The 26,507-nt window shown below is 45.9% G+C and overlaps 1 protein-coding gene across 14 annotated transcripts in view; it reads left to right on the top strand.

Annotated features, from left to right (window-relative positions):
* Positions 1–26,507, top strand: part of SMARCA2 (SWI/SNF related BAF chromatin remodeling complex subunit ATPase 2) — a 128,982-nt gene that overhangs the window by 21,067 nt on the left and 81,408 nt on the right. For 8 of the 14 annotated variants that reach the window (XR_014542965.1, XM_083592785.1, XM_083592787.1 and 5 more), the window contains 7 exons: positions 1,893–2,216; positions 3,258–3,359; positions 6,024–6,273; positions 12,055–12,181; positions 15,951–16,124; positions 20,720–20,893; positions 22,940–23,110. Coding sequence is in view for 13 of the 14 variants with exons in the window: in XM_083592785.1 (XP_083448911.1) it covers positions 1,893–2,216; positions 3,258–3,359; positions 6,024–6,273; positions 12,055–12,181; positions 15,951–16,124; positions 20,720–20,893; positions 22,940–23,110 (1,322 nt within the window). In the remaining variant the exon portion in view is untranslated. Of the gene's footprint in view, positions 1–1,892; positions 2,217–3,257; positions 3,360–6,023; positions 6,274–12,054; positions 12,182–15,950; positions 16,125–20,719; positions 20,894–22,939; positions 23,115–26,507 lie in introns of all 14 variants that reach the window. The other 6 variants (XM_083592790.1, XM_083592792.1, XM_083592791.1 and 3 more) reach the window with 2 other exon arrangements.

Below are 26,507 nucleotides of genomic sequence, written 5' to 3'. Positions count from 1 at the left end.
GTCTGTTCCAAAACCAAAGCGTTCCAAAACCAAGGCACGCCTTCCCATAGGAAGTCATGCAGAATGGATTAATCCGTTCCAGACTTCTGAAAACAACCCCAAAACAGCAATTCAACATGAATTTTACTCTCTAACGAGACCATTGATCCATAAAATGAAAGCAATAATCAAGGTACTGTTCTATAAAATAAATAAGACAGTATTGTAGATGACGAGAATTAAAATTAATTATTTTATTTTCTTACTTACTCTGATGATAGTCATTGTTTGGATGGGGGGCTTTTATCCATTTCTGCAGTCACACAGTCAGTCAGCTGAACTGGGTTCCTCACAGTCATAAAAACAAATGAACCAAAAAAGCCTAAAAAAATAAAAAATAAAAAAAGATAGCAAAACCAAAAGCGCCAAATACAGTGGACCTCGAACTTAATCCGTTCCGGAAGTCCGTTTGACTTCTGAAATGTTCGAAAACCAAGGCGCAGCTTCTGATTGGTGCAGGCGCCCCGGAAACAATTGCTGACAGCCACATCGGACATTTGGCTTCCGAAAAACATTTGAAAACCGAAACACTTACTTACTGCTATGCCTAATAAAGGATTTTGAATTAAAAAAACTTACTTCTGGGTTTTTGGCCTTTGGGAACCAAGGCATTTGAGAACCAAGGTACCACTGTACTTTAAGAATATGGAAGCAAGCATAGGAGACTCAGAGACTCCTGGGGTTTAAAACCTAGGACCTTGAGGTTGATGAGACTAAAACGCTCTGCATATTACATCTTAATTGTTTTGTTTTATGTTGGTATCTGTGACTTGAATCTGTTGGAAACCAATAACCTTCTTTGTACTGTGTGCATGTCCTGTGAACCCACAGAGCTGTGGGAAAGTGGAAACTCTGTCCTAATTGGTTTGCACACCATAATCATAAGTTTGCTCAACGATGCAAGTGCAGCTGATTTAGTTAGTATATCATAAATGTCTTACAGGCTCTTAAAATGGGAATACCCAATGGCTTTTATTTTATATGCTTTTTGGGAAAGCTGACTTGGCAAAATACATTCATTGAAAGGTGGGCTATGAATCCTATAAATAGATGAAATATCTATGGAACTTAAAAAAAATGCATAAGATCGTGTTTACAAAAAACCCAGAGGCCTTCCTTCTTGGGCTACTGGGTTCCAATATCCCAAAAAGTATAAGGGAATTATTCCTCTGTGCGACAGTGGCTGCGAGAATTTTAATAGCCTCAAATTGGAAAGGAGAAAAAAATACCCTCAAAATTGGAGTGGCAACAAAAACTAATGGCGTACGCAGAACTGGCTAAGCTATCAGGAAGAATAAGAGACCACGCAGATCAAGTATTTTTCAATAAACGGGGTTTATTTAAAAGTTACATAAAAGATTGCAACACTATAAAATCTGTGGCAGCCTTTGAATAGCTTCTGTTATACACCGAACAGGTTTAAGAAAGTACAATATCTTGGCTAAGCAATTATTTTAAACAGACACAAACAGTGAGCTAGATAAATACACATTTAAAGCTAGATGGAGTTGGCGGGAAGTCCGTGGAACTAGAAGAAGACTGTGATAAAGTGTAATGGATATTGACAATTCTTTGGTGTTTATCTGTTACGGATAATTTTGATTTTGTGGTTTTTTAAAAGTTTAATGAAGTGTTGTTGTTTTTTAAAGAATCCTATAAATAAATAAATCCAGCTCGTTTACCAAAATGCTAGAGGGAAATACTGTGGCTGTGAGTGGCAAGTTACTCTTTGGCTTATTGTCTCTCTCCCCCCCCCCCTTGTTTCCTAATTAAGCTGAGCCACTCTGCCGCAAGGAAAGCTTCTTACATTTTTCAAGAAATGACGGTGCTCATTGCTCTTTCGCTTCTTCCAGGCTACATGTCTCCCCACCCGTCGCCCTTGGGACCGGCCCCCGAGCATGTCTCCAGCCCCATGTCCGGAGGGGGTCCCACCCCGCCCCAGATGCCGCCAAGCCAGCCGGGACCCACGATGTCTGGAGACCCGCAAGCTATGAGCCAGCCCAGCCGGGGACCTTCGCCCTTCAGCCCAGTTCAGCTGCACCAACTCCGGGCGCAGATTCTGGCCTACAAGATGCTGGCCAGGGGTCAGCCGCTGCCCGAAAACCTCCAGCTTGCCGTCCAGGGGAAGAGGACTCTGCCCGGGATTCAGCAGCAACAGACTCTTTACAAGCCAACGGGTAAAACTGCCGGGCTCGATCGGCTTCCTCTACAGTCACCCTTGTGCAAATCACCGTATTTTTCGCTCTATAAGATGCACTTTCCCCCTCCTAAAACGTAAGGGGAAATGTGTGTGCGTCTTATGTAGCGAATGCAGGCTGCGCAGCTATCCCAGAAGCCAGAACAGCAAGAGGGATTGCTGCTTTCACTGCACAGCGATCCCTCTTGCTGCTCTGGCTTCTGAGATTCAGAATATTTTTTTTCTTGTTTTCCTCCTCCAAAAACTAGGTGCATCTTATGGTCTGGTGCGTCTTACAGAGCGAAAAATACTGCAATTGAAACCAACAATGAATTTAGCACAGTAGTTTATTGCACAAAACTCACGTATACATGTACAAAACTCACATACACGTACGTTAGTAACGGATATGGCCTCCGCTATTTTTAAGCAGCGTTTGAACACGTTTTGGCATGGAGTCTACTAGTTTTGAACAGTCCCTGTGGATTTTCGGATCCCTGTACCACACTTGAATCAGCGCTTGATTGAGCTTCCCCATAGTCGTACAGTCTACAGCACGGAGGCGACTTTTGCACATAGCCTACAAATTCTCCATGGGATTGACATCTGGGGAGTTCCCTGGCCAATCAAGTACCTGTATTTGCTGCTCTGTCCTGAATTTCTTCCCCACTTTCGATGTGTGACAGAGAGCTAGGTCCTGCTGCAATATCCCAGCACCGTCAGGACACCTCTTTTCCAACTCTGGAATAACTCCCTTTCGTAGAACCTGAACCTCTTGGCCATTATGTGGCTATTGCAGACCTGCATTTTACAGTGTGCAAGAGGGCTCAGTTTTCTCTTTCCTCCAGCTTCAGGCTGACCCCACAAAATCTAACTGCGTGAGCATTGCTTACATGCTCTCTGCGATGGGGTTTGAACTCTCTGTGTGTGCCTGTCAGGGTTTGTGACGGAATTCAGTGCAACTCCTGACGGAGGTGCAAAAGCTACTGGAACCTGCTTTGCTGTGGCCCATTCTAATGGAAGGAAAACCATCTTTTTGCAGTTTTTGCAGCACATGCCAATGCCCCCCTCCCAGCTGGACCAGGAGCTGCCTCAGGAATGCCAGCGCACACGGCTGCCATGGCCCCCAAAACCTGGCCAGAAGGTAAAAAAGAAAGAAAGATGTCGGCAGCTCTTTTATATCTAGAACATTGACATAACAGAGAGAGAGAGTTGAGAAAAAGAATAATGTTGGGTTAGTCAGTCCTTTTCTTAAAAAACACACACAACTCCTTTGCTATACAGTGGTCCCTTGGTTCTCAAGCTTAATCCGTTCCGAAAGTCCATTCCAAAACCAAGGCGCGCTTTCTCATAGAAAGTCATGTGAAACTGATCGATCCATTCCAGACTTCTAAAAACAACCCCTAAAACAGCAATTTAACATGAATTTTACTAACGAGACCATGGATCCATTAAATGAAAGCAATAATCAATGTACTGCAATCACACAATCAACCAATCAACCAGTAGCTGAACTGGGTTCCACACAACCACGGAAACAAAACAAAACAAAAAAGAGCCTCAAAAACAAAAGCGCAAAATAAATAGCAGAAACAGATAGACCTCAGCGTAACACTCAGGAAGTGTGTCACTCAAAACGGAGCACGTTTGGCTTCCGAAAAAAGTTTGCAAACTGGAACACTTACTTCCTGGTTTGCAGTGTTTGAGTTCCAAGTTGTTTGAGTACCAAGGCATTTGAGAACCAAGGTACCAATGTACAGCAAAGTAAATATTATTGGACTGTAATGGTTTTTATTGACGTTGGACTATTGGGACAATTCCATTAAGTCGTTTTAAAAGCGCGATGTTTTCCTTGCTGAACGATAGAAATGAGAATGAAAGTTTGGTAACTGATAAACGTGAGAAATTGCAGCGAGTTTAGTGTTGACATTTCCTGGGAAAGGCAATCTTTTATTGATAAAAGGATGGGAACAGGGATGGAATTTCATGGAGAGCTGAAGCATTAAATTAGCTTCTCAGGCATATTAGTAAATAGCAGCATCTTCTGGTCTTTACCCCTGACCTTATATGTTGAGAATTACTGGTAAATGCCAACATTTTCATTTATCATAACAGACACACCTGTACTACCCCAAATGCAGCCAAGTTCACTGCTTTATTGATGCATTCTGTTTTTTTGCTTGATCCGTTCAGTTTTTTTGTTTAGATGTAGCTTTGGTTTATCTCATCTCTGCACACAGGGCTGTGTGCATATTGCAGCACTGGTGTCCATGCTCCTAATCGGAATTAACTTGTAGGATATCACAGGACCACAAAAGCAAACCCGTCCCGGTGGGCGCATAACATGTACTTTTATAATTAATGAATGCAAAATAAAGCCCACTAACTATTTTAGAACTTTCAAACTCTAGAGATTAATCCTGATTTTTTAAAAAAGCCAAATAAGTCTTAGGGCTGGTTTAGAGATTATCACCAAACCATGATCTGGTATGAGGCTTCCTTCTCCTCTCATACTTTGATTTCCTGAGTTGGGGAGACCACGGTGTGCTGTTGCATCTGGATAGGAAAATTGGGCTTTGCGCTTGTTCTCCAAACCAAAACCAGAAGTAACGCTTTAAAGCGGGTTACCAGTTCTGGTCTGCAATCATAGTTAGCCAGTTTGGATGTGATGGGGCTGCCCAGGGGGAGAAGAGAGTGTGCCAGCCCAAGCTGGCGTTGGCCTGTTACATGTGAACCATCCCTCAGGGTTATGAAAAGAGGGTTACATATCATCTGCTCACATGACTGGGCAAAATTTGCTTTATAATGGAATATTTCATGTGTCAGGAATTGGATTGCGGTACACCTAGATTCAGCCAATTGTTAATATCTGATGTTTCCTCCTTTTATGGTCCTGGTGGTGTTGTGGGTTAAACCACAGAGCCTAGGACTTGCCGATCAGAAGGTCAGCAGTTTGAATCCCTGCGACTGGGTGAGCTCCTGTTGCTCGGTCCCTGCTCCTGCCAACCTAGCAGTTCGAAAGCACGTCAAAGTGCAAGTAGATAAATAGGTACCGCTCCAGCGGAAAGGTAAACGGCGTTTCTGTGCGCTGCTCTGGTTTGCCAGAAGCGGCTTAGTCAAGCTGTATGCCAGCTCCCTCGGCCAATAAAGCGAGATGAGCGCCGCAACCCCAGAGTCTGTCACGACTGGACCTAATGGTCAGGGGTCCTTTTACCTTTTTACTAAAATGAAGCTGTATATTAATTAACTGTTTGTTTGTTGTTGTTTTTCTATTACGTTTTATTGTAATTTGTATTCGGTGTTAGTCGCCCTGAGCCCGGCCCTGGCCGGGGAGGGCGGGATATAAATAAAATTTTATTATTATTATTAACAGTAATAATGCTTCTGTTGGTATACATGGAAGCGAGTGTGGAGAAGTGTCATTGTTTGGCATAGAGTCGTACCTTGAAAGTTGAATGGAATCCACTCCGGAAGTCCGTTCGACTTCCAAAACGTTCAGAAACCAAAGCGCAGCTTCTGATTGGCTGCAGGAAGCTCCTGCAGCCAATCGGAAGTCCCGTCGGACATTCGGCTTCCAAAAGAAAGTTCAAAAACCGGAACAATCACTTCCGGGTTTCGATCGTTCGGGAGCCAAGGTGTTCAAGATCCAAGATACACCTGTATTTCATTCCTTCTCTTTAGCAGGTGTATCTGGCTGCTGAAGTGTCCTTGATCCTATTGTGTTGTCCTTATCCAAAACGATAGATAACATTTTGTTTAGCTCCTTTTGGTCCAGGTTTATGAATATTGGTGCTGGCTTATTTTCCAGGGCAAGGACCAGAGATGAATGTTCCCAGCACCCCTCAGAAGCTCCCTGTCCCGTCCCCCAGCGGAAGACCTTCTCCAGCGCCTGCGCCTGCCCAGCCGGCGGCTGTCATGCCAGGCCCTTCGGTACCTCCACCCGCGGCCGGCCAGCCTTCGCCCATCGTCCAGCTGCAGCAGAAACAGAACCGCATCAGCCCCATCCAAAAGCCCCAAGGGCTGGACCCTGTGGAAATCCTCCAAGAGCGGGAATATAGGTAAGAACCAGCCGGAGAGGCAGAAGGTGTTTCAGTACGATTTGTGATTTATTTTTTAAAAATAAATATTTAGCAGTTGCTGTATGACAGGGTTGTCTTTGTCCATGGAGTTTTCTTGTCAGGGATACTGGAGTGGCTTGCCGGTTCCTGCTCCAGGTGGATCACGTTTGGTCAAAACTCTCCACTATGACCTGTCCATCTTGGGTGGCCCTGCACGGCATAGCTCACAGCTTCTCTGAGCTATTCAAGCCCCTTCGCCACGGCAAGGCAGTGATCCATGAAGGATCATAAAAAGCAGAGACATCACCTTGCCAACAAAGGTCCGTATAGTTATAGCTATGGTTTCCCCAGTAGTGATGTATGGAAGTGAGAACTGGACCATAAAGAAGGCTGATCGCCAAAAAATTGATGCTTTTGAATTCTGGTGCTGGAGGAGACTCTTGAGAGTCCCATGGACTGCAAGAAGATCAAACCTCTCCATTCTGAAGGAAATCAGCCCTGAGTGCTCACTGGAAGGACAGATCCTGAAGCTGAGACTCCAATACTTTGGCCACCTCATAAGAAGAGAAGACTCTCTGGAAAAGACCCTGATGTTGGGAAAGATGGAGGGCACAAGGAGAAGGGGACGACAGAGGACGAGATGGTTGGACAGTGTTCTCGAAGCTCCCAGCATGAGTTTGACCAAACTGCGGGAGGCGGTGGAAGACAGGAGTGCCTGGCGTGCTCTGGTCCATGGGGTCACGAAGAGTCGGACACGACTAAACAACAATAAGTATGACAGGGACGTCCAACTCCCAATAGACTGCAGTCTACTCACATTAGAAAAAAAACTGGCAGTGATCTACCCATTGTCGTTGGATGGACCAAAGTTGTCGAGCGTTTTAGGGAAAGGCAAAGTTGTTGGGCTTTTTCAAGGAAGCCACAGTTGTTGTTTCCCCCTTTGGGGGGGGGACATCACTGAGGGGCCAAAGATCTAGCAGGAACACCCCGCAATCTACCAGTTGGACATGCCTGCTGTATGAAATCAACATCACACTCATGGTGTGTGACTTTGGGGGAAGGGTGGCGACTCATCCCGGAAATTGTGTGGTGTCGCCCAAATAGGCACCAGCTGACTTGAGGGAGAGTATGACGAGGCTTGTGCGTTTTCTGAGAGTTGTGTAGAAGGTGTTTTTTCACCTCTGCAGAGCCATTTTCCAGAATTTCTCCTGCACTCAGTGGACAGAGGGAAAACTACGAAGGAACGTGTGTCTCCTTCTGGAAGATTCTTTGGGCATAGAAGAAGGGCACCTCCGCTCCCTTGAGGCTGGTGGTGGTTCCAATTGATGCAAATTTCCCTCATGAACTGCACCTCCAGCCCTAGGTTTGGTTCAAATACCTCATTTGTTTCCGTCAGATCTCTATAATACATCACCAAAAGCCAAAACTACGCGCGAGGAGATAAAGGGAGGCCATCTGCCAATCCTCGTCTGTACTGCCAACCTGACCAGAAGTAGCGTCAGAAACTGAGATGTAAAATCTGGGAGCCAAACGGCACCTTAAATCTAGGCTCTGGTCGCCTTGACAGTATCTCTGGGCACTTTTTCTTTGCAAGATCACAAAGCAAATGGTCAGTGGGGCATTGGGGCGCCAGAAGACCAGCTGACCACAGCCCACAGACCAGCTGACTGGCGCGACATCGCAGCCACGCCAAACCTGGTCATACCCAGGATTATGCTGCTGCAACACAGGTTCCTTGCCTCCCAGTATTATTTGGGATTTCATCAATCTCTGTTAAGAATTGGGGTTCTCACATCACCACCTTCTCTGAGGCTACATCATGGCCTAGGACCCTCGTACCTACGGGACCACATTTCCTGTTATGCCCCACGGAGGAATTTAAGGTCCATATATAGCAACACCCTAGCGGTCCCAGGCCCTAAGGAAGTCAGATTAGCCACAACCAGAGCCAGGGCCTTCTCAACACTGGCTCTGGCCTGGTCCTCTGTCTCATGAGACCAGGGCCCTGCAGGATCTGATTTCTTTCCGCAGGGCCTGTAAGACAGAGTTGTTCCACCTGGCCTTTGGCTTGGAATCAGTTTGATTCCCTCCCCCTCTTTCTTTTTCCTTTCTCCTCCTGTGAAGAGATTGCACCCTAATGTTTTAATGTTGTATCTTAATCTTCTAAATTTTATTTTAATCAGCTTGTTTTTATTATTGGTTGTTAGCCGCCCTGAGCCCGATCTTGGCTGGGGAGGGCGGGGTATAAGTAAAAATTATTATTATTATTACTACTACTACTACTTAAGAGAAACCTGCGTGCTCTGAGCGAAGGCAGAAGCCAGCTAATGCTTTAAATTGTGAACCATCCTGAGATCTGCGGATGATGAAGAAGAAGAAGGGTCAGTGAAGTGCCATTGACGGTGCCTTCTGCCCTTAAAACTGTCTCTGAAAAGTTGTAGCCCATCCTGAAAAGAGTTTTGCTGATATTCGTCATAGTACAGTGGTGCCTCGCAAGACGAAATTAATTCGTTCTGCGAATTTTTTCGTCTAGCGAATTTTTCGTCTTGCGAAGCACGAAATCCCATAGGAATGCATTGAAAATCAATTAATGCGTTCCTACGGTCAAAAAAAGTCCAAACAAAGCCAAATTTGGTACAACAAGAGTTTATTAAGTGCTCTTTAAAGTCACACATACTGTAAAGAGCATTTCAAAATTCAAACCCAGAAATTTTTTAAAAAAACAGTAGAGTGGCCCAATGGTCACAGAAAATCATAAAAATGCAGAAAAAAAACACACAAGCTTCCAGATTCTTGCAAAAACCTCCCCAACTGTTCCCCCAGCCACCTAGCACACAGAAATTCAAATCCAGAATTTTTTTTTTAAAACAGCAGAGTGGCCCAATGGTCACAGAAAATCATAAAAATGCAGAAAAAAAAACACACAAGCTTCCAGATTCTTGCAAACCGCTCCCCAACTGTTCCCCCAGCCACCTAGCACACAGAAATTCAAATCCAGATTTTTTAAAAAAAACAGCAGAGTGCCCCAATGGTCACAGAAAATCATAAAAATGCAGAAAAAAAACACACAAGCTTCCAGATTCTTGCAAACCCCTCCCCAACACCAAGTCCTTGAATTCCAAACACCCCAACCCAAAATCCAACCCCCCCAAAAAAAGTTTTAAAAGCTTAACTTACCAAATGGCTGCAAAAGAAGTTTTGGAAAAGCTTCAAAAATCACCAAAGTCTTTAAAAGCCTCAAAAAAGGCTACTATGTACACTGTGTTCTATGAGTTGCTCCTCGAAGTCAAGTCGCAACTGTATTAACGGTGTTAAGAAAAAGGAAACAAACTTGCAAGACGTTTTCGTCTTGCGAAGCAAGCCCATAGGGAAATTCGTCTTGCGAAGCAGCTCATAAAATGGAAAACCCTTTCGTCTAGCGAGTTTTCCGTCTTGCGAGGCATTCGTCTTGCGGGGCACCACTGTATGGCTATACTTGACTTCTCTCTTGAATTTATTCTGCATAACAAGAGATTGCTCCAAAACGCGATTATACCCTCCTTTGACCAACAAAGACTATAGTGAAACTCTTATCTTTTGAAAAATTTCTACAAAACCTTTACATTTATGTCGAGAACAGCTCAGCTTATTTTGCTGTTTGAAACTGGGCCAGCGCAATAAGTTCATGCCGTAATTCTTACAAAGCTCTCTTTAACACTTAGAAGAAAAATGAAGTGCTGCTTTAATCTTAATGAATAAGTCTTGTAAAACTAATAATGCGCAGTGCAATTTAGTGTCACTCCACTATGTGCAAAGCTTCTTTCCTTCTCAGAGCTCATAAAAAAATTTACGCCCGCTATTGTCCTGAAATTACGAGCACAGTGGATTATGTCGGATGGATTCCTTTTATCATCTGATGAAAGTATCCCTGCCAGAAAGCTCTTTGCTACCCCAGAGTCCTCAGTCCTGCTGCATGGCCCCCGGTCCAAAAAAACCCTCACCGTCCTTCACGGCGATGCTTGTGACTGTTCTCCCTCGGTTCCAGGGGCTTCTGCCCTTTTGCAAGAAGATCTGCATCTCCGGCTCCAGTTCGAAATTTGCTTTCTGCATGGATGAAGACAAATAACTGCACTGTGGAGATTAATTAAACATATTTTGGGCAGGGTTAGATTAAATCCCCTGAGCGTTTTGCAAATGGCAGCTTCAAGCAACTGCTTCCGTCTTTGGCCCTTCCTTGTGATTGAACGACTTAAGAGCCTTCTCTGTTTCCCTCCGAATGCAAGGGCAGTCTTTTTAATCTGTTCCCAGGATTAGGCAGGGAGCATTATTTTGGCATTTGATGCATTGATTGTAGAATATGTGGCTGCCACAAACCCTTTAAAAGTAGAATGTTAATTACAATTCCTTATGCAGGGCGTTCCTAGTAGGAATTTATATTTTAAAAAACAGCCCAAAAATATTTTTCCCCCTTTCAATTTATGTGAAAGCCCTTTGGCTGTGGCTCCTACTTATTTATTTATTGTTCAGTTATGAGACTTTTAGTTCAGTTTTAAGCAAAGCCAAGAATAAGTTTCTGATAAATTAATGGCAGCCTCTACAATTTGGTGGTGCTGGTCTACACCCTTAGATAGACGTGTGAGTTTCAGCTGATTTTCAGGTGTTGCTTTCTTCAGTAAGGTGGCCGGTCTTTATTAAGATAAAGGGGACAAAGTCACGGTGACATTCTTCCCTGGATCAAATTCCCCTCCTTCCCAAACGCTGCTGATCGGTTTGCCGGGGATCCCGTTTGTTCAGAATTTCTGGGGCCCGTCCTGCTTCCCTCCCCATGTCCTCCTGGCTTTTGCTGGCACTTGGCTCTGTTCCTTGGCCTGAAAGCAGAAGGAGGGTCCTCTGCAATGTTAGGACCCACTTGGCTCTTGGAAGCGCTGCCTCTTTCAGCCCTCCCCCCGTCTGGTGCCAGACTGACACCGCTCTTAACATTGCGCTTAGTTAACAACTTTTCATCCCTGGGCTGCCAACTCCTCTATTAACACCATTAGCATTAATTCTTCCCTCTTTGCGCTGCGACAAAGAGATTTAACGATGCGCAAGGAGCGGCACACAAGGGGGTGAATTTATTGGTATTTGAATGGCATGCCGGTGAATCGCCATGATTGGCAGCTGACATTCTTCTGACAAAAATAAATAAGAAAAGGGTGTGTATTTGTGTGTCCACACCGTGGGATGCTACCCACCCCCCTTTAGGTCCAGGTGGACCTAAAAACCACTTGCAAAACTTTTCTGTGGGTGAAATTGAGGCTGCTTTGAAATGGAGCCCAGGTTGGCTGGAATCTAAAACCTTTTCTCTCTCGTTTTGAGTGCTGCTTATGCCTCAAATGTCTTCCTCAACAGTGTGAGGGAACTCTTGGCCTTTTGGAAAATTTCAGAGGATTTTCTCTGTTCATTTCTTACCTTAAGCTTAACAGACACATAATGTGCAGTTCAAAGGCTTTTCAGATAAATGGGTAATTCTCCAGTGATTCATATTCTAATTATTTTAGATATAAATAACAGCGTTTGAAAGTGCTGCGTCTTTCAAGAGTGTACGTACTTGCATTTCATTAGCGGTAACAACAGTGAAGCCCCAATCCTACGCGTGTTTGCAGAGAGTAAAGTCCTGCGAGATGCAGTTGGATTTATTCGCAAGTAACGGAGGATGGGATCGCAGATCTAGCAAGGTCAAGAGAATGTCAAATGCACCTGCAATGGGCAAATTAATCTCTTTCTCTTCTAATCCCCTGTCCTGTGTCCTTCCCTGTTTAGACTTCAGGCACGGATTGCTCACAGAATTCAGGAATTGGAAAACTTGCCTGGCTCTTTGCCCCCAGACCTGCGAACTAAAGCCACGGTGGAGCTGAAGGCACTCAGGCTGCTGAATTTCCAGCGCCAGGTAACAAATTTCCCTGAAAGGAAGCTTTTTTGGTTGTACAGTCGTACCTTTGATCCCAAACGCCTTGCGCCTCAAACATTTTGGCTCCGGAACGCTGAAGACCCGGACGTGAGTGTTCCGCTTTGCAAACGTTCTTTGGAACCCAAATGTCCGACATGTTCCTGCAGCCAATCGGAAGCCGCACCTCAGTTTCCGAATGTTTTGGAAGTCGAACGGACTTCCGGAACGGATTCCATTCAACTTCCGTAGTACCACTGTAGTTGACAAATACAGTGGTGCCTTGGTTCTCAAACTTTTATCTGTTCCGGAAGTCCGTTCCAAAACCAAGGCGCGCTTTCCCATAGAAAGTAATGCAAAATGGATTAATCTGTTCCAGACTTTTAAAGACAGCCCCTAAAACAGCAATTTAACATGAATTTCACTCTCTAACGAGACCATTGATCCGTAAAATGAAAGCGATAAACAATGTACTGCAGTCACACAATCAGTAGCTGAACTGGGTTCCACACAGTCGCAAACACGCAAAATATATAGCAAAAACACTCAGCGTAACACTCAAAATGGAAGTGTGGTGCTCAAGTCGGAAGCGTAACACTCAAAATGGAGCACAATCGGCTTCTGAAAAAAGTTCGCAAACCGGAACACTGACGTGCGGTTGAGAAGGGGATTGAGAACTTTAAGATTCCTTTAGGATGCATTGAAGAGGACGCTTTCAGGAAGGGGACAGTTGGCGGTGGGAGGTGCCTGCAAGAAAAGGAGGGTGGGAAGAATTTCTCAGGGGGGAAAGTGGGGGCACCCTGGTGAGGGCAGAGGGGTCTGCCTTTCTATGTGTGGATAAATGAGAAGATAGGTAAATGGACCCCTGACTGTTAGGTCCAGTCACGGATGGCTCTGGGGTTGCGGCGCTCATCTCGCTTTGTTGGTCGAGGGAGCCGGTGTACAGGTTCCAGGTCATGTGGTCAGCGTGACTAAGCCGCTTCTGGCGAACCAGAGCAGCGCATGGAAATGCTGTTTGCCTTCCCGCCAGAGCGGTACCTATTTATCTACTTGCACTTTGACGTGCTTTTGAACTGCTAGGTTGGCAGGAGCAGGGACCAAGCAACGGGAGTTCACCCCGTTGCAGGGATTCAAACCGCCGACCTTCTGATCGGCAAACCCTAGGCTCTGTGATTTAACCCACAGCGCCACCCGCGTCCCTAATGAGAAGATATGTACAGCACAAATGTCTTTATAGTTACTGATTTTCTATTCTTTTTTCCTCTTTTTCTTTTCTATAGTGTTTTGCGTTTTCCTACCAATGAGTTTGAATGTTAGTGTTTAACACGTCAAAAAACTTTCAATAAGATTGTTACGTTAGAGAAAGTGATGGATAAATTAATCGCAGTAATAGTCTGGAGCATCACTGGGGGTGGGGAGGGTGGTGTTGATGAGGAGATCATGCTAGTAGCCTCCCTGTGAGTACATGGAAATTCAGTTTAATTTGCCCCGTGTGCATTGTTATCAGTAATAATTAACCACCGTCAAGTTGTTATTGTGCTTTCTGTAGCACTCAAGATCCCTAATCTTAATTGCTATCTGACGCCCACCCAGCCCCAACTAGGCTAGTCTTTGGATGAGTGACTTTTCCATCTTTAGATCATCGAAGGAGCGATAGCTGAAAAGATATTTGAACCTAGAAATTCAGCTTCCAAAATCAATCTTCTGCCTGCTGTGCTCTGCCGACATCCTGCTAGATTCTAGATGCTAACTCTTCTTTATAAGAATCATTTCAGTTGACTTTTCCTTCTTGCAGAACAGCATGACGACAACAGCATAGCAGTGCAATAACAAAAAAGTGAGAATAAAAGTAATATGTAAAGTCTTTGAAAGCAAAGTGTTTTCGGAGTGCGTTGCTATCTTGTATATAAATCCCGGAGCGGAGTGAATGATTCCTTTTTAAAATTAATTACTAGTCTGACAATTTCTCAGATTCTAACTACCGTATTTTTCGCACGATTGGACGCACCGGACCATAGGATGCACCTAGTTTTCAGGGGAGAAATCAAGGGAAAAATATGATTCCCCCCCCCCCCCCAGCTCTGGGAGCAGTGGACAGGCTGCACGCAGCCTGTGCGCTACTCCAAGACCTTCTCCCTGCTTTTGCGGGAGGTGGCGGAATTCCCCCATCTCCCGCAAAAGCCCACAGGAGGGAGAAGGGACGGACTCGGCCAGTCAGTCCCTTCTCCCTCCTTGGGGAAAAGCCCCCAAGAACCGCTCGCTCTTTAAAGGCTGCGCGGCTCCTGCGGGCTTTTCTAGGAGGTGGGGGAATTCCTAGAAAAGCCAGCAAAGCCGTGCAGCCCCTTTAAAGAGCGCACGGCTTTTGCCTGCTTTTGCGGGAGGTGGGGGAATTCCCCCATCTCCCGCAAAAGCCCACAGGAGGGAGAAGGGACGGACTCGGCCAGTCAGTCCCTTCTCCCTCCTTGGGGAAAAGCCCCCAAGAGCTGTGCGCTCTTTAAAGGCTGCACGGCTCTTGCAGGCTTTTCTGCGAGGTGGGGGAATTCCCCCACCTCCTAGAAAAGCCAGCAGAAGCCACGGAGCCCCTTTAAAGAGCACGCGGCTTTTGCCTGCTTTTGCGGGAGGTGGGGGAATTCCCCCATCTCCCCCAAAAGCCCACAGGAGGGTTGGAGAGTAGCGGGAAGGCGTCGCACGCCTTCCCGCTGCCCCCCAATCTCTGGGGCTGGCGATGGGGGAAGCGCTGCTTTCCCCACCGCCAGCCTCAAACCCGGGTTGGAGAGTAGCGGGAAGGCATCGCTGCCTTCCCGCTGCCCCCCAATCTCTGGGGCTGGCGATGGGGGAAGCGCTGCTTTCCCCACCGTCAGCCTCCAACCCGGGTTGGAGAGTAGCGGGAAGGCGTCGCACGCCTTCCCGCTGCCCCCCAATCTCTGGGGCTGGCGATGGGGGAAGCGCTGCTTTCCCCACCGCCAGCCTCAAACCCGGGTTGGAGAGTAGGGGGAAGGCGTCGCACGCCTTCCCGCTGCCCCCCAATCTCTGGGGCTGGCGATGGGGAAAGCGCTGCTTTCCCCACCGCCAGCCTCAAAGAGCAGACTCTCCTGGCTTCAGCGGAAGCAACGCAAAGCCTCCGGAGCGCAGGCTTCGGAGGCTTTGCCTTGCTATCGCTGAAGCCAGGGAGCCTGCATTCGCTCCATAGGACGCACACACATTTCCCCTTCATTTTTGGAGGGGGAAAAGTGCGTCCTATAGAGCGAAAAATACGGTATATTGGTGAACTTGACCAAGAAAACAGGGATCTGGTATTTGAGGAATCCAGCCAGATTTAGACGTACTACCAAAAAAAGCTTATAGGTGAAAGGAAATATGCAGAAATGGCAAAACTTGCCAGAAGAATAAGAAATCAAGATAACAAACTTAATAAAATAATGGAAAGGGTTTATTGAATATTTACAGATAAACTGTAAACAGATAAAAATGTTGGCAGGTTTATTGTAATAATGTGTGGTTTCATAAGAGTGTATATTTAAAGAAGATGAATAAATGAGCAAATTAAGCTAATTTGGATATGCAGAGGATATTAAAAAGAAATTCAAGGAACCGCAGAAAGAGGGGGAAGGAAGCTAAGTTTTGAAATGTCAGAATGGTGGTGAAATCAGTGAAATGTGTGAATCTGAAAAGTATGAATAAAAATTTAAAATAAAAAAGGGAAGGAGACAGTTCTTAAAAAAATTTTTGCTGGTGATGATTTGCTGCTAAGGTCTGTCCTTCTGGCTCCCAGCTCAGGCAAGAGGTGGTGGCTTGCATGCGCCGCGACACGACCCTGGAGACGGCTCTGAACTCGAAGGCTTACAAGCGCAGCAAGCGCCAGACCTTGCGGGAAGCGCGGATGACGGAGAAGCTGGAGAAGCAGCAGAAGATCGAACAGGAGCGGAAACGGAGGCAGAAGCACCAGGTATCTGCATGCTCCAGGACGGTTCTGCTCGTCTGTTGCAGGAATAGCCGCCAGCGCCCCCTCCAAATATCACTGGACTCCAACTCCCATCGGCAGCGCAGCCAAGGGTCGGGGGTTTGGAGCTGTAATGCAGTGAGCTGCTTGTCTTGCTACGTACACCCTTGTGCAAATTAATTGAAACAAGCAATGTAGTTTAATAATAATAATAATAATAATAATAATAATAGTAATTATAATTATAATTTTTATTTATAGCCCACCCTCCCCAGCCAAGGCCGGGCTCAGGGCGGCTAACAAGCAATAATAAAAACAAATTGAATGAATACAACTTAAAAACAAGATTAAAATACAACATTAAAATATTGAAACATTAAAATATTAAAATGCAGCCTCATCACAGGAGGGGAAGGAAAAAGAAAGAGGGGGAGGGAATCAGATTGGCTCCAAGCCAAAGGCCAGGTGGAACAACTCTGTCTTACAGGCCCTGCGGAAAGAAATCAGATCCTGCAGGGCCCTGGTCTCATGAGGCAGAGCGTTCCACCAGGCCGGAGCCAGTGTTGAAAAGGCCCTGGCTCTGGTTGAAGCTAATCTTAACTTCTTTAGGGCCCAGGACCACTAGGGTGTTGCTATTTATGGACCTTGAGGCTCTCCGTGGGGCATACCGGGAGAGGCGGTCCCGTAGGTACGAGGGTCCTAGGCCGTGAAGGGCTTTAAAGGTCAAAAGCAGCACCTTAAATCTGACCCTGTACTCCACCGGGAGCCAGTGCAGCTGGAAAAGCACTGGGTGAATATGCTCCCATGGCAGAGACCCCATGAGGAGCCTCGCTGCAGCATTTTGCACCCGCTGGAGTTTCTGGGACAGCTTCAAGGGCAGCCCCGCGTAGAGCGAATTACAGTAGTCAAGCCTGGAGGTGACGGTCACATGGATCACTGTGGCCAGATCAGGTCAGGAAAGGTAAGGGACCAACTGCTTTATTGTACAAAACTCACGTATACATGTACAAAACTCATGTATATGTACGGTAGTAACAGATATGCCTCCGCTATTTTTAAGCAGTGTTTGAACACGGTTGGGCATGGAGTCTACTAGTTTCGAACAGTCCCTGTGGATTTTCGGATCCCTGTACCACACTTGAATCAGCGCCTGAATGAGCTTCTCCATAGTCTTACAGTCTACAGCATGGAGGCGACTTTTGCATATAGCCTACAAATTCTCCATGGGATTGACATCTGGGGAATTCCCTGGCCAATCAAGCACAGTGGTACCTCGGGTTAAGTACTTAATTTGTTCCGGAGGTCCGTTCTTAACCTGAAACTGTTCTTAACCTGAAGCACCACTTTAGCTAATGGGGCCTCCCGCTGCCATCGTGCCGCTGGAGCATGATTTCTGTTCTCATCCTGAAGCAAAGTTCTTAACCCGAGGTACTATTTCTAGGTTAGCGGAGTCTGTAAGCTGAAGCATATGTAACCTGAAGCGTATGTAACCCGAGGTACCACTGTACAGGATTGCGAGTAAGATAGAAAACATGCTTTGTTTCAGTTAATTTGCACAAGAGTGTACGATTAATTTGGGAATTGATATTGCTACCAGGTTCCTTGCACAGCGGGAGAAGAGGCACTGGCAAGGAAGGAGCACAGCTCCACATACTGCTTGCAAGGCGGCTTGAATGTCTCTTTCCCGAAAGGCCTTCCCTCCTCCTCCCTCGGAGCATGACCGTTGGCCTCTGGTCCTTGCTCTCTTTGGAAATTTCAGTTTTCTACACTTCTTGTTTTTACTGGATCTCTCATTTTGGGGTGTCTTAATTGGGAGGCAGGCAGCTATCCCAGGGCTCCCTCCGTCACGATGATTCCTCTTGGATGCTCAGGCAGTGAGCAGCCGGCCAGAAGCCCCTCTGCTTCCTTGCTCCTCACCCCATCTTGCGCTTGCTCAGTGGGATGGCATATTTACGCCCCTAAGCTTTTACTGTCTGAAGGACTACAGTGGTACCTCGGGTTACACACGCTTCAGGTTACAGACTCCGCTAACCCAGAAATAGTGCTTCAAGTTAAGAACTTTGCTTCAGGATGAGAACAGAAATCGGGCTTCGGCGGCGCAGCGGCAGCAGGAGGCCCCATTAGCTAAAGTGGTGCTTCAGGTTAAGAACAGTTTCAGGTTAAGAATGGACCTCCGGAACAAATTAAGTACTTAACCTGAAGTACCACTGTATTGTATTTTAATATTTTGTTGGAAACCGCGTAGAGTGGCTGGGGAAACCCAGACAGATGGGCGGGGTATAAATAATAATAATAATAATAATAATAATAATAATAATAATAATAATAAAAATAAAATAGTAGTTATTATTATTATTAATAATTAATTAATCAATTAATTAAGCACAGTTGGTTGAATGGTTCCTTCGCTCAGCCCTACATGCAGATGTCCAGGACTGAACCTGAGACTTTCCCCCAAAACACATGGGGACAGAAAGAAGCTGACACAGACTTTCTGTCTGCCTAGGAATCGCTCTCAGGCTTTAAGCCTTTTGAATCAATTGCTACCTGGTCCTTTTTCAAAACGGGGGGTGCCAGGAATTGGACCTGGAACCTGCCGCATGCCAGATATGTAGCAAGCATGACCACGGATCTGCAATTTGTTCCAAAGGGGATCGGCCTAAGGTTGATCTGCGGAGGACCTAGTGGTTTAGGAAGAGACCGCTGCCCGCTTGCTCTCATTAATAGGACTTGCAACATGCAGATTTCCTCTCCTGCTTTTTTAGATACGTTCCATTTTTATTGACGTTTGATGTCTTCCTGCAGAACCGCTAGGAACCCCCAGAGATTATGCCTCTGAGCTAAATAGCACGTGATGCTCAATATTGCATTAGAGAGCATGTCGGGTTGTTGGTTTTTTAATTAGACGTGGTGGGCTCCCCCCCCCCCGGCCCCCAAGATGTTAATGCTCCCTCTGGCATTACAGAAGCTTCTTTCTAAGGCCATTGGCAGTGCAGAAGTGACTTTTATTTGCATCTTGGCTGGGGAGGGAAGATTAAACCTTTCTCCCTAGTCCACAGGATGAAAATCACAGCACACTCCACACACATTATTAAACAACATGCTTTCTAATGACATATTTAGGGCTGGCTCTAAATAGCCTCGCTTACTTTGTTTTTAGCTCCATTATTCAGCAGCAAAAGACTGGATGCAAGGAAGCACTCAGTTAGTGGTTTAAATATGCGCCACTTCAGGATGACGTGCCAGCCTGGCTGTTTCCAGAGAGGCAACAGCAGCAAAAACAACCCAGAGGCTGATGGCACATTGGAGAACCATCATGTCCGTCCACTTGTGGGAGCCAGCGTAAGGGTTCCCAATGCGGTGCTCTCCCCCCTAGCCTGCCATGGGCCCTGTGGGGTCGGGAGAACCCCCCCAGATCGGCCCAGAGAGAGAAAAGTGGGCATGCATGTCTAGAATGATACACACATGCAGGAAAAGCAATTGTAAACAAGGGTTCAGATTGCCATGACATACAAAAAGTACAGTTTGTGACAGTTCATTTAAGGCCTGAATGCATGCAAAATAAGACCAACGGGCGTTCACAACAACAGACACTTACTGTACGTTTCCAAGCACAATTCAGAGTGTTGGTGCTGACCTTTAAAGCCCTAAACGGCCTCAGCCCAGTAGACCTGAAGGAGCGTCGCCACCCACATTGTCCAACCTCAGAGGTCCAGCTCTGAGGGCCTTCTGGCATTTCCCTCCCTGCAAGAAGCGAGGTTACAGGGAACCAGGCAGAGGGCCTTCTTGGTGGTGGCACCTGCCTTGTGGAACGCGCCCCCCCCCAGCAGATGTCAAGGAAGTAAGGAAATATATGACTTTTAGAAGGCATCTGAAGGCAGCCCTGTTTAGAGAAGTTTTTAATATGTGTTGTCGTGTTTTTAGTACAGTCATACCTCAGGTTACAGACGCTTCAGGTTGCGTTTTTTTGGGTTGCGGACCGCCAAAACCCGGAAGTACCAGAACGGGATACTTCCGGGTTTCGGCGGTTGCGCATGCGCAGAAGCGCTAGATTGCGCTTTGCGCATGCACAGAAGTGCCGAATTGCAACCCACGCGTGTGCAAACGTGCATCCTGCACGGATCATGTTCGCGACCCGAGCATCCACTGTATTCTGTTGGGAGCTGTCCAGAGTGGCTGGGGAAACCCATTCAGATAGGTGGGGTATAAATAATAAATATTATTATTATTATTATTATTATTATTGGCAAAGGCATAATTTACTTTGTTTATTGACAGTTGGACAGGAAAGCATTGCCCATATTCAAGCCCAAACTAATAGAAATGGTCAAAACTGGTAGGGGCCTGGCTGCTGGGTCGATCAGGAGTGGAGGACCCAAGCGTATCCCTCCTGGCTTAGTTTAAGGGCGACTCTGCAGTTACCTTCCCATCTCAAGGATGAAGGAGGGGCCACAACCTCATCTTCCCAGCTGTGAGTCATAGCACTATATCAGCCGGAGGAGATACATTTAGATCCTTGATGCAGGGTGCGCTTGGAATCTGCGACCGTTGCTTGTGGGTCCGCTCCCTGGTTGATTTCCCCCCCTTTTTCTTTTTCGCAGGAGTATCTCAACAGCATCTTGCAGCACGCTAAGGACTTCAAAGAGTATCACCGGTCCGTGGCTGGGAAAATCCAGAAGCTTTCCAAAGCCGTGGCCACGTGGCACGCCAACACGGAGCGTGAGCAGAAGAAGGAAACAGAGCGGATTGAGAAAGAGCGAATGCGGCGGCTGATGGTGAGGCTCAAGGAGGCCGTTTCCGCAGGTGCGGTAGGGCTTCCCAAACGTGGGTCTCTTCCTGTTCTTGGACTACAGTTCCCTGACCACTGGTCCTGCTAGCTTAAGGGTGATGGGAGTTGTAGGCCAAAAATATCTGGAAACCCAAGTTTGGGAAACCCTTCTGTTGAAGGAAGGGTATGGCCGATGGGGCTCATCCACCTGGGAAGGGAGGCCACCCAGGAGACGGAAAACTCTGGTCCTAAACCTCTACTGCCTTGTGGGACATCTTCGGGAGAAGAGAAGGTTCAGGAGTAAACCCCGCTACCCAAATCCATAGTGGAGTCCCCAAGATGTTTGGATGGCGCCTTGTCCGCCTCCTTCTGGCAACTCCTTCAGCCAAGCTGGTACCCAACATCTTGTTCTGCTTTCCTTTGGACCCCATCAGCTGAGAGGAGGCAGCCCAGGACCCCCAGACATGCTCCCCACGCTTGTACCCCAGGGAGCTCACTTAAGTGCTGCTAATGCAGTGATTTGACTTCACCCCCGGAGGCGTGCTCCATTGTCTCTCTCAAGAGCCGTAAGCCAACCGAAGGTGAAAATAAGGGAGCTTTTTCTATTTGTAAACCTTTTGTTGTCTTTTATGTGCGTCTTAATGGGGTGGTTATGATATTTATGGACTCCCTTTAATATAATGAACCAAACCACTTTTCACCTTACCTTGTGGTTTCCAATATTTTAATTGTCCTGCCCCCATTTATAGTTTGACCCCATTACTTATGAGAAACACCAGATGTTCTTTTATATGGTGGTTAATTTTCAAGGAACTAAACTTTCTCTGTAGAAGCTTCTAACGCAGCACAGTGATTTCTTCCAAACACTTGTTAGCATTCACGGCATCAAGACCATATCATTTTTTTCTAACCCTTCAGTTATATTTAAACCACAGTGACACATTACCTTTCAATTATTTCCTGTGGCAGCCCCACCTTGAGAATGATTTCCATGTCAAAGGCAAGAGGCAAGATTTCATCAATAGTTAAGCATCCTCTGAATCATACTGATGTCAGAGGGAGGTGTTTAAGAATGTATTTTTCTGCTAAAACCAATGGGACATAAGAGTGTTTAAATTTGGTGGGAGTGAGACTACATTTTCCAACGTTGTTCCCTGTGACCCACAAAGTCAGGAGAAGGGAAGTTGTTGAGCTATTACATTCAGCAAATGTAACTCCTGTTTGTTCTCTTGGGTGTTGACCTCAGTTCATCTTGGATTTTAATGCATCACTGTAATGCAAGCTTTCTCAGCCTCGGCCCTCCAGATGTTTTTGGCCTACAACTCCCATGATCCCTAGCTAGCAGGACCAGTGATCAGGGATGATGGGAATTGTAGTCTCAAAACACCTGGAGGGCCGAGGTTGAGGAAGCCTGCTTTAATGTTTCTCCAAAGTTTCCCCTGATATTTAATTACTGTTTAAGGAATAATAGCGTATAGGTCCCACCAACTATTGCAGCTGGTGCTTTCAGTATCTAGAAATCAGGACTTCAACTCACAGTGGAAAACATCTGGGTGCAAAAGGTGTCGAGATTTTTCTGCAGAATCTCAAAATAATAATATTTTTTTTAAAAAAAATTCTCCAAAAAATCAACATTCCCGATATTGGCTGCCATATACCCAGGTTCCCCCGGGCATTTTAGCCAATTTTTGGAAATTCCGCCTGGACACCACTTTCGACGGAGGCATCCTGGACGTATGGCAGCCCTACCATTAGACTCTATTTTTTAAAACGGTGAACAAAATAGAGGCCCTTTTTTTTGGGTGCTTTAACATATTTGAGGTTTTGACTCAACATCATTTGGGAAGCGGTACGTAGCTAGGATCACTGATACGGCGCAGTTGGCAAATCGTTGTCTCCCCAGCCCTGAAATGACCCCTGGAGCTTTGGAAGTGATGGAACTTGACCCCTGCGCCCGGATCCTGCGCGGAAAGCGTCCCCACTTTCTTTGGGTCTGCCGTGAGCGGCTGCTTGGCGACAGAGTCCCTTAATTTGCCTTTCCTTGCGCTGCCAGGCTGAAGATGAGGAAGGCTACCGCAAGCTCATTGACCAGAAGAAGGACCGGCGCCTGGCTTACCTGCTGCAGCAAACGGACGAGTATGTGGCCAACCTGACGAATCTGGTTTGGGAGCACAAGCAAGCGCAGGCGGCCAAGGAGAAGAAGAAGAGGAGGAGGAGAAAGAAGGCAAGTACCTCTTTCAGCTGCCACTAACAGAGTTTTCTTTTTGTAATTGTTTTCATTTGATTTTGCAAATATGAATTCATAACATTCCAAATGCATATCCATATACAGAGATTTCTCTGAATCTCGAGACTTCCCCTCCATGGGTCCTATTGTCAACATCTACAACTCCATATTATTCCATATTTTATATCAATCCATATTGTCCAGAGTATAATAATAATAATAATAATAATAATTTATTATTTATACCCCGCCCATCTGCCTGGGTTTCCCCAGCCACTCTGGGCGGCTTCCAACCAAATATTAAAAACACAATACAGCATCAAACATTTAAAAACTTCCCTATTACATTACAAGTGAGCTTCAAATCCTGCTAATGTTTCCATCTGCTTACAGTGGTCTCCTAAGTAAGTTATAATTTTCCCCCATTCTTTTTAAAAGTTTCTGTCCTCGGTTCCTGAGTTTTCCATCCAGCTTTGCCCTTTCAGCTTAACTTGCCATTCCTCTCTGGTAGGGGCTTCTTTCCATCTCTGGGCTAGTAGTATCCAAGTGGCTGTTGTCCCGTACATTAAAAAGTCTTAGGAATTAGGTACTAGTACTAACAGAGTTTTCAATACAGTGGTGCCTCGCAAGACGAAAAGAATCCGTTCCGCGAGTCTCTTCGTCTTGCGGTTTTTTCGTCTTGCGAAGCAAGCCCATTAGCGGCTTAGCGGATTAGCGCTATTAGCGGCTTAGCGGGCTTAGCGGATCAGCTGATAAGCGGCTTAGCGAATCAGCTGTTAAGCGGCTTAGCGGATCAGCTGATAAGCGGCTTAGCGGATCAGCTGTTAAGCGGCTTAGCGGATCAGCTGTTAAGCGGCTTAGCGGATCAGCTGTTAAGTGGATTAGCGGATCAGCTGTTAAGCGGCTTAGCGGCTTGGGAAAAAGGGGGGGAAAGGAAAAAAACCCCGCAGGAACTCGCAAGACATTTTCGTCTTGCAAAGCAAGCCCATAGGAAATTCATTTTGCGAAGCACCTCCAAAACGGAAAACCCTTTCGTCTAGCGGATTTTCCGTCTTGCGAGGCATTCGTCTTGCGGGGCACCACTGTATCTTCCTCTGTCCTTTCCTTCCTCCCGCAGCAGAGGAAAGCAGCCCTCTTTGCGAAAGTGCCTCTCAGATCTTAAAAAAGTGTCAGACACGTAACGTCTGCCTTGCATGGAAACCAGGCAAGGACAGGTACAGGATCTCAGGCAGGATCTAGCATACAGCATTGTCGCTCCCACAACCTGGTGCGGGGTCCGACAGTCTTTTATCTTTGTCGGGGTAACGGCCGGTCCTGATCCCCCGGTGACTCACCTCCCTGTTTCGCCCAAAGGTGAGCACTCCTCCTACTCAGGTCTCTCCTTCTCTCAGACCTCAATCTCTGCAGCTCTGGAGATGTCTTTTTTTTTTATGATATTTATTAGAAGTTTAAAAGATTACAGAGAAAAGAAGAAGAAAAAACAACAAAAAATTTAACAAAACATACATTACAATACATAAAAAAACATAAAAACCAATACAACAATAACAGTAAAAAGAAAACACACATCCAATATTTCATATCTTTATCTTTCATTTACTTGTTTCATCGACCTCCTCACACCTCCCTTTTTGTATTCTAGTTTAGATATTTGTTTCAGCAAATTCTTTGCATCTTTCTCAATTTTTATTGGGAAATTTATCTTAACCATCTAACCTATTAGTTAACTCAGCAAATCCTTTCCATCTTTCACTATATTCTGTCGTCCAATTTACCTTAATTTATTTTAACCTTATCTTACCATAAAGTACCTTAAAGCTTAAAACTTAATACTTATTTATACATAACTCCTTATATCATTTCTACTAAAGCCAAGTAGTTTCATTCCAACATTTTTCCTGATACTCATTAATTTTACACTAATTCCCAAAATAAATTTTTTTAAAAAAAATTCTTCCAATCTTCATCCATTCTTCCTGGTCTCGGGTTATGTCAGTCCTTACTGTCCATTCCATCTAGTCCATCAACCTGGTAATCTTATGTCCGAGGCTCTTAAGTCTTTTCCATGTCCCTTCTGCAGATCTTCTTGTTTATACCTGCACTTTACCTTGTCTTTTGTTGATCTCTTTCTTAGTTTCTTTCCTTTCTCATTGAGGAGTAGGTCTCGGGGAGACTCCAACCCAAAAATATCTCCGTCTCCCCTCAGCAGATCAGCCCATTCCCCACAGTCCCATTCCCCACAGTCAGCAGTCACGGAGTGGGTTCCTCTCAGTCAGAGGAACTCCGCCATTGCCGATGGCGCTAACCCGGAAGTCCTCTGCAGCTCTGGAGATGTCGGTGGGTTACTAGACCCAGAGGCCGCCTCAGCCTCCCCTGACCCAACTGGTAGTGGAGCAAAGGTACCAACCCCCTCCTTTGCTTAAGCCCCAGACACCAGGAGCTTGCTCCACCTAGCATGTTCGTCACTGTTTCCAGATATGCTCAGACCTCTAGCCAAACATGCGTGGAAAGATGATTCCATAAGAAGTGACTGTTTCGACTGCCTCTCTGAATGCCGTTAATGGTTAAACTGGGTTCACAAATGGTCTTCCTCGGAGGCGTTCTTGGACAGTCTGAAGGGTTTCGAAGAAGACCAGAATTAGAATACTCTCTAAGTTAGATAGGATCTCCTCCATTGAAGGTTTTCTAAGGTGGGGTGAGCAATTTGAGTTGGGCTCAGAAGGCTGTAGAAGGAGGGATCCGTGAGGCCATGCGCTGCCAAGCAGACTTCTCAGAATAGTACCAAACTGAGGGTTAAGTCTTGAGATGGGGAAAACATGAATCATGATTTCTCTGTATTCTTAGTCTTAAGAGTGATACTCCACACTGTTTTTGAACGATCCTTCTTAACGGCATTCAAACTTGAGCCAGGCAAATGCAGTGTGTTCAATTTTTGTTTGTGTTTCTGATCTTGGAGAAAACACATTTAAATGGAAATGAAATATCTGGTGCCCTTCCGTTTATAGTCTCCCTCTTCGTTGGGAGTCTGGCCATGGCTCATTTCATAAGTGTCCTAGTTTTGAGCGTGCCGTTCGAAATAGCATCCTCATTTCTGGCCATTTTTGGGTCCTTTTATTTGGGAGAAGGTGGCCCTTTTTGTATCACAAACCTGGATTTCTCAGCTCCCCGCAGAGGTTTCTGTGTCCTGTATTTAAGATCATTTTGCCCTGTGTGTTCTGGGTCTGTTTTGATTTGCTCAGCTCGGGGGCGAAAGAGACTCAGGCCCCTTGCCTTACATAGAAAGGCAAAATACCTTTTTTTATGTGAAGTTCTGTCTTAACTTGCAGTTCTCACTGTACAGTGGTACCTCGGGTTAAGTACTTAATTCGTTCCGGAGGTCTGTTCTTAACCTGAA

Source organism: Podarcis filfolensis, assembly GCF_964270895.1.
Source record: "Podarcis filfolensis genome assembly, chromosome: 17".
NCBI classification, from domain to species: Eukaryota; Metazoa; Chordata; class Lepidosauria; order Squamata; family Lacertidae; genus Podarcis; species Podarcis filfolensis.
Note: the sequence above shows the minus strand (reverse complement) of the source record. Positions and strands in the feature narration are given on the sequence as shown.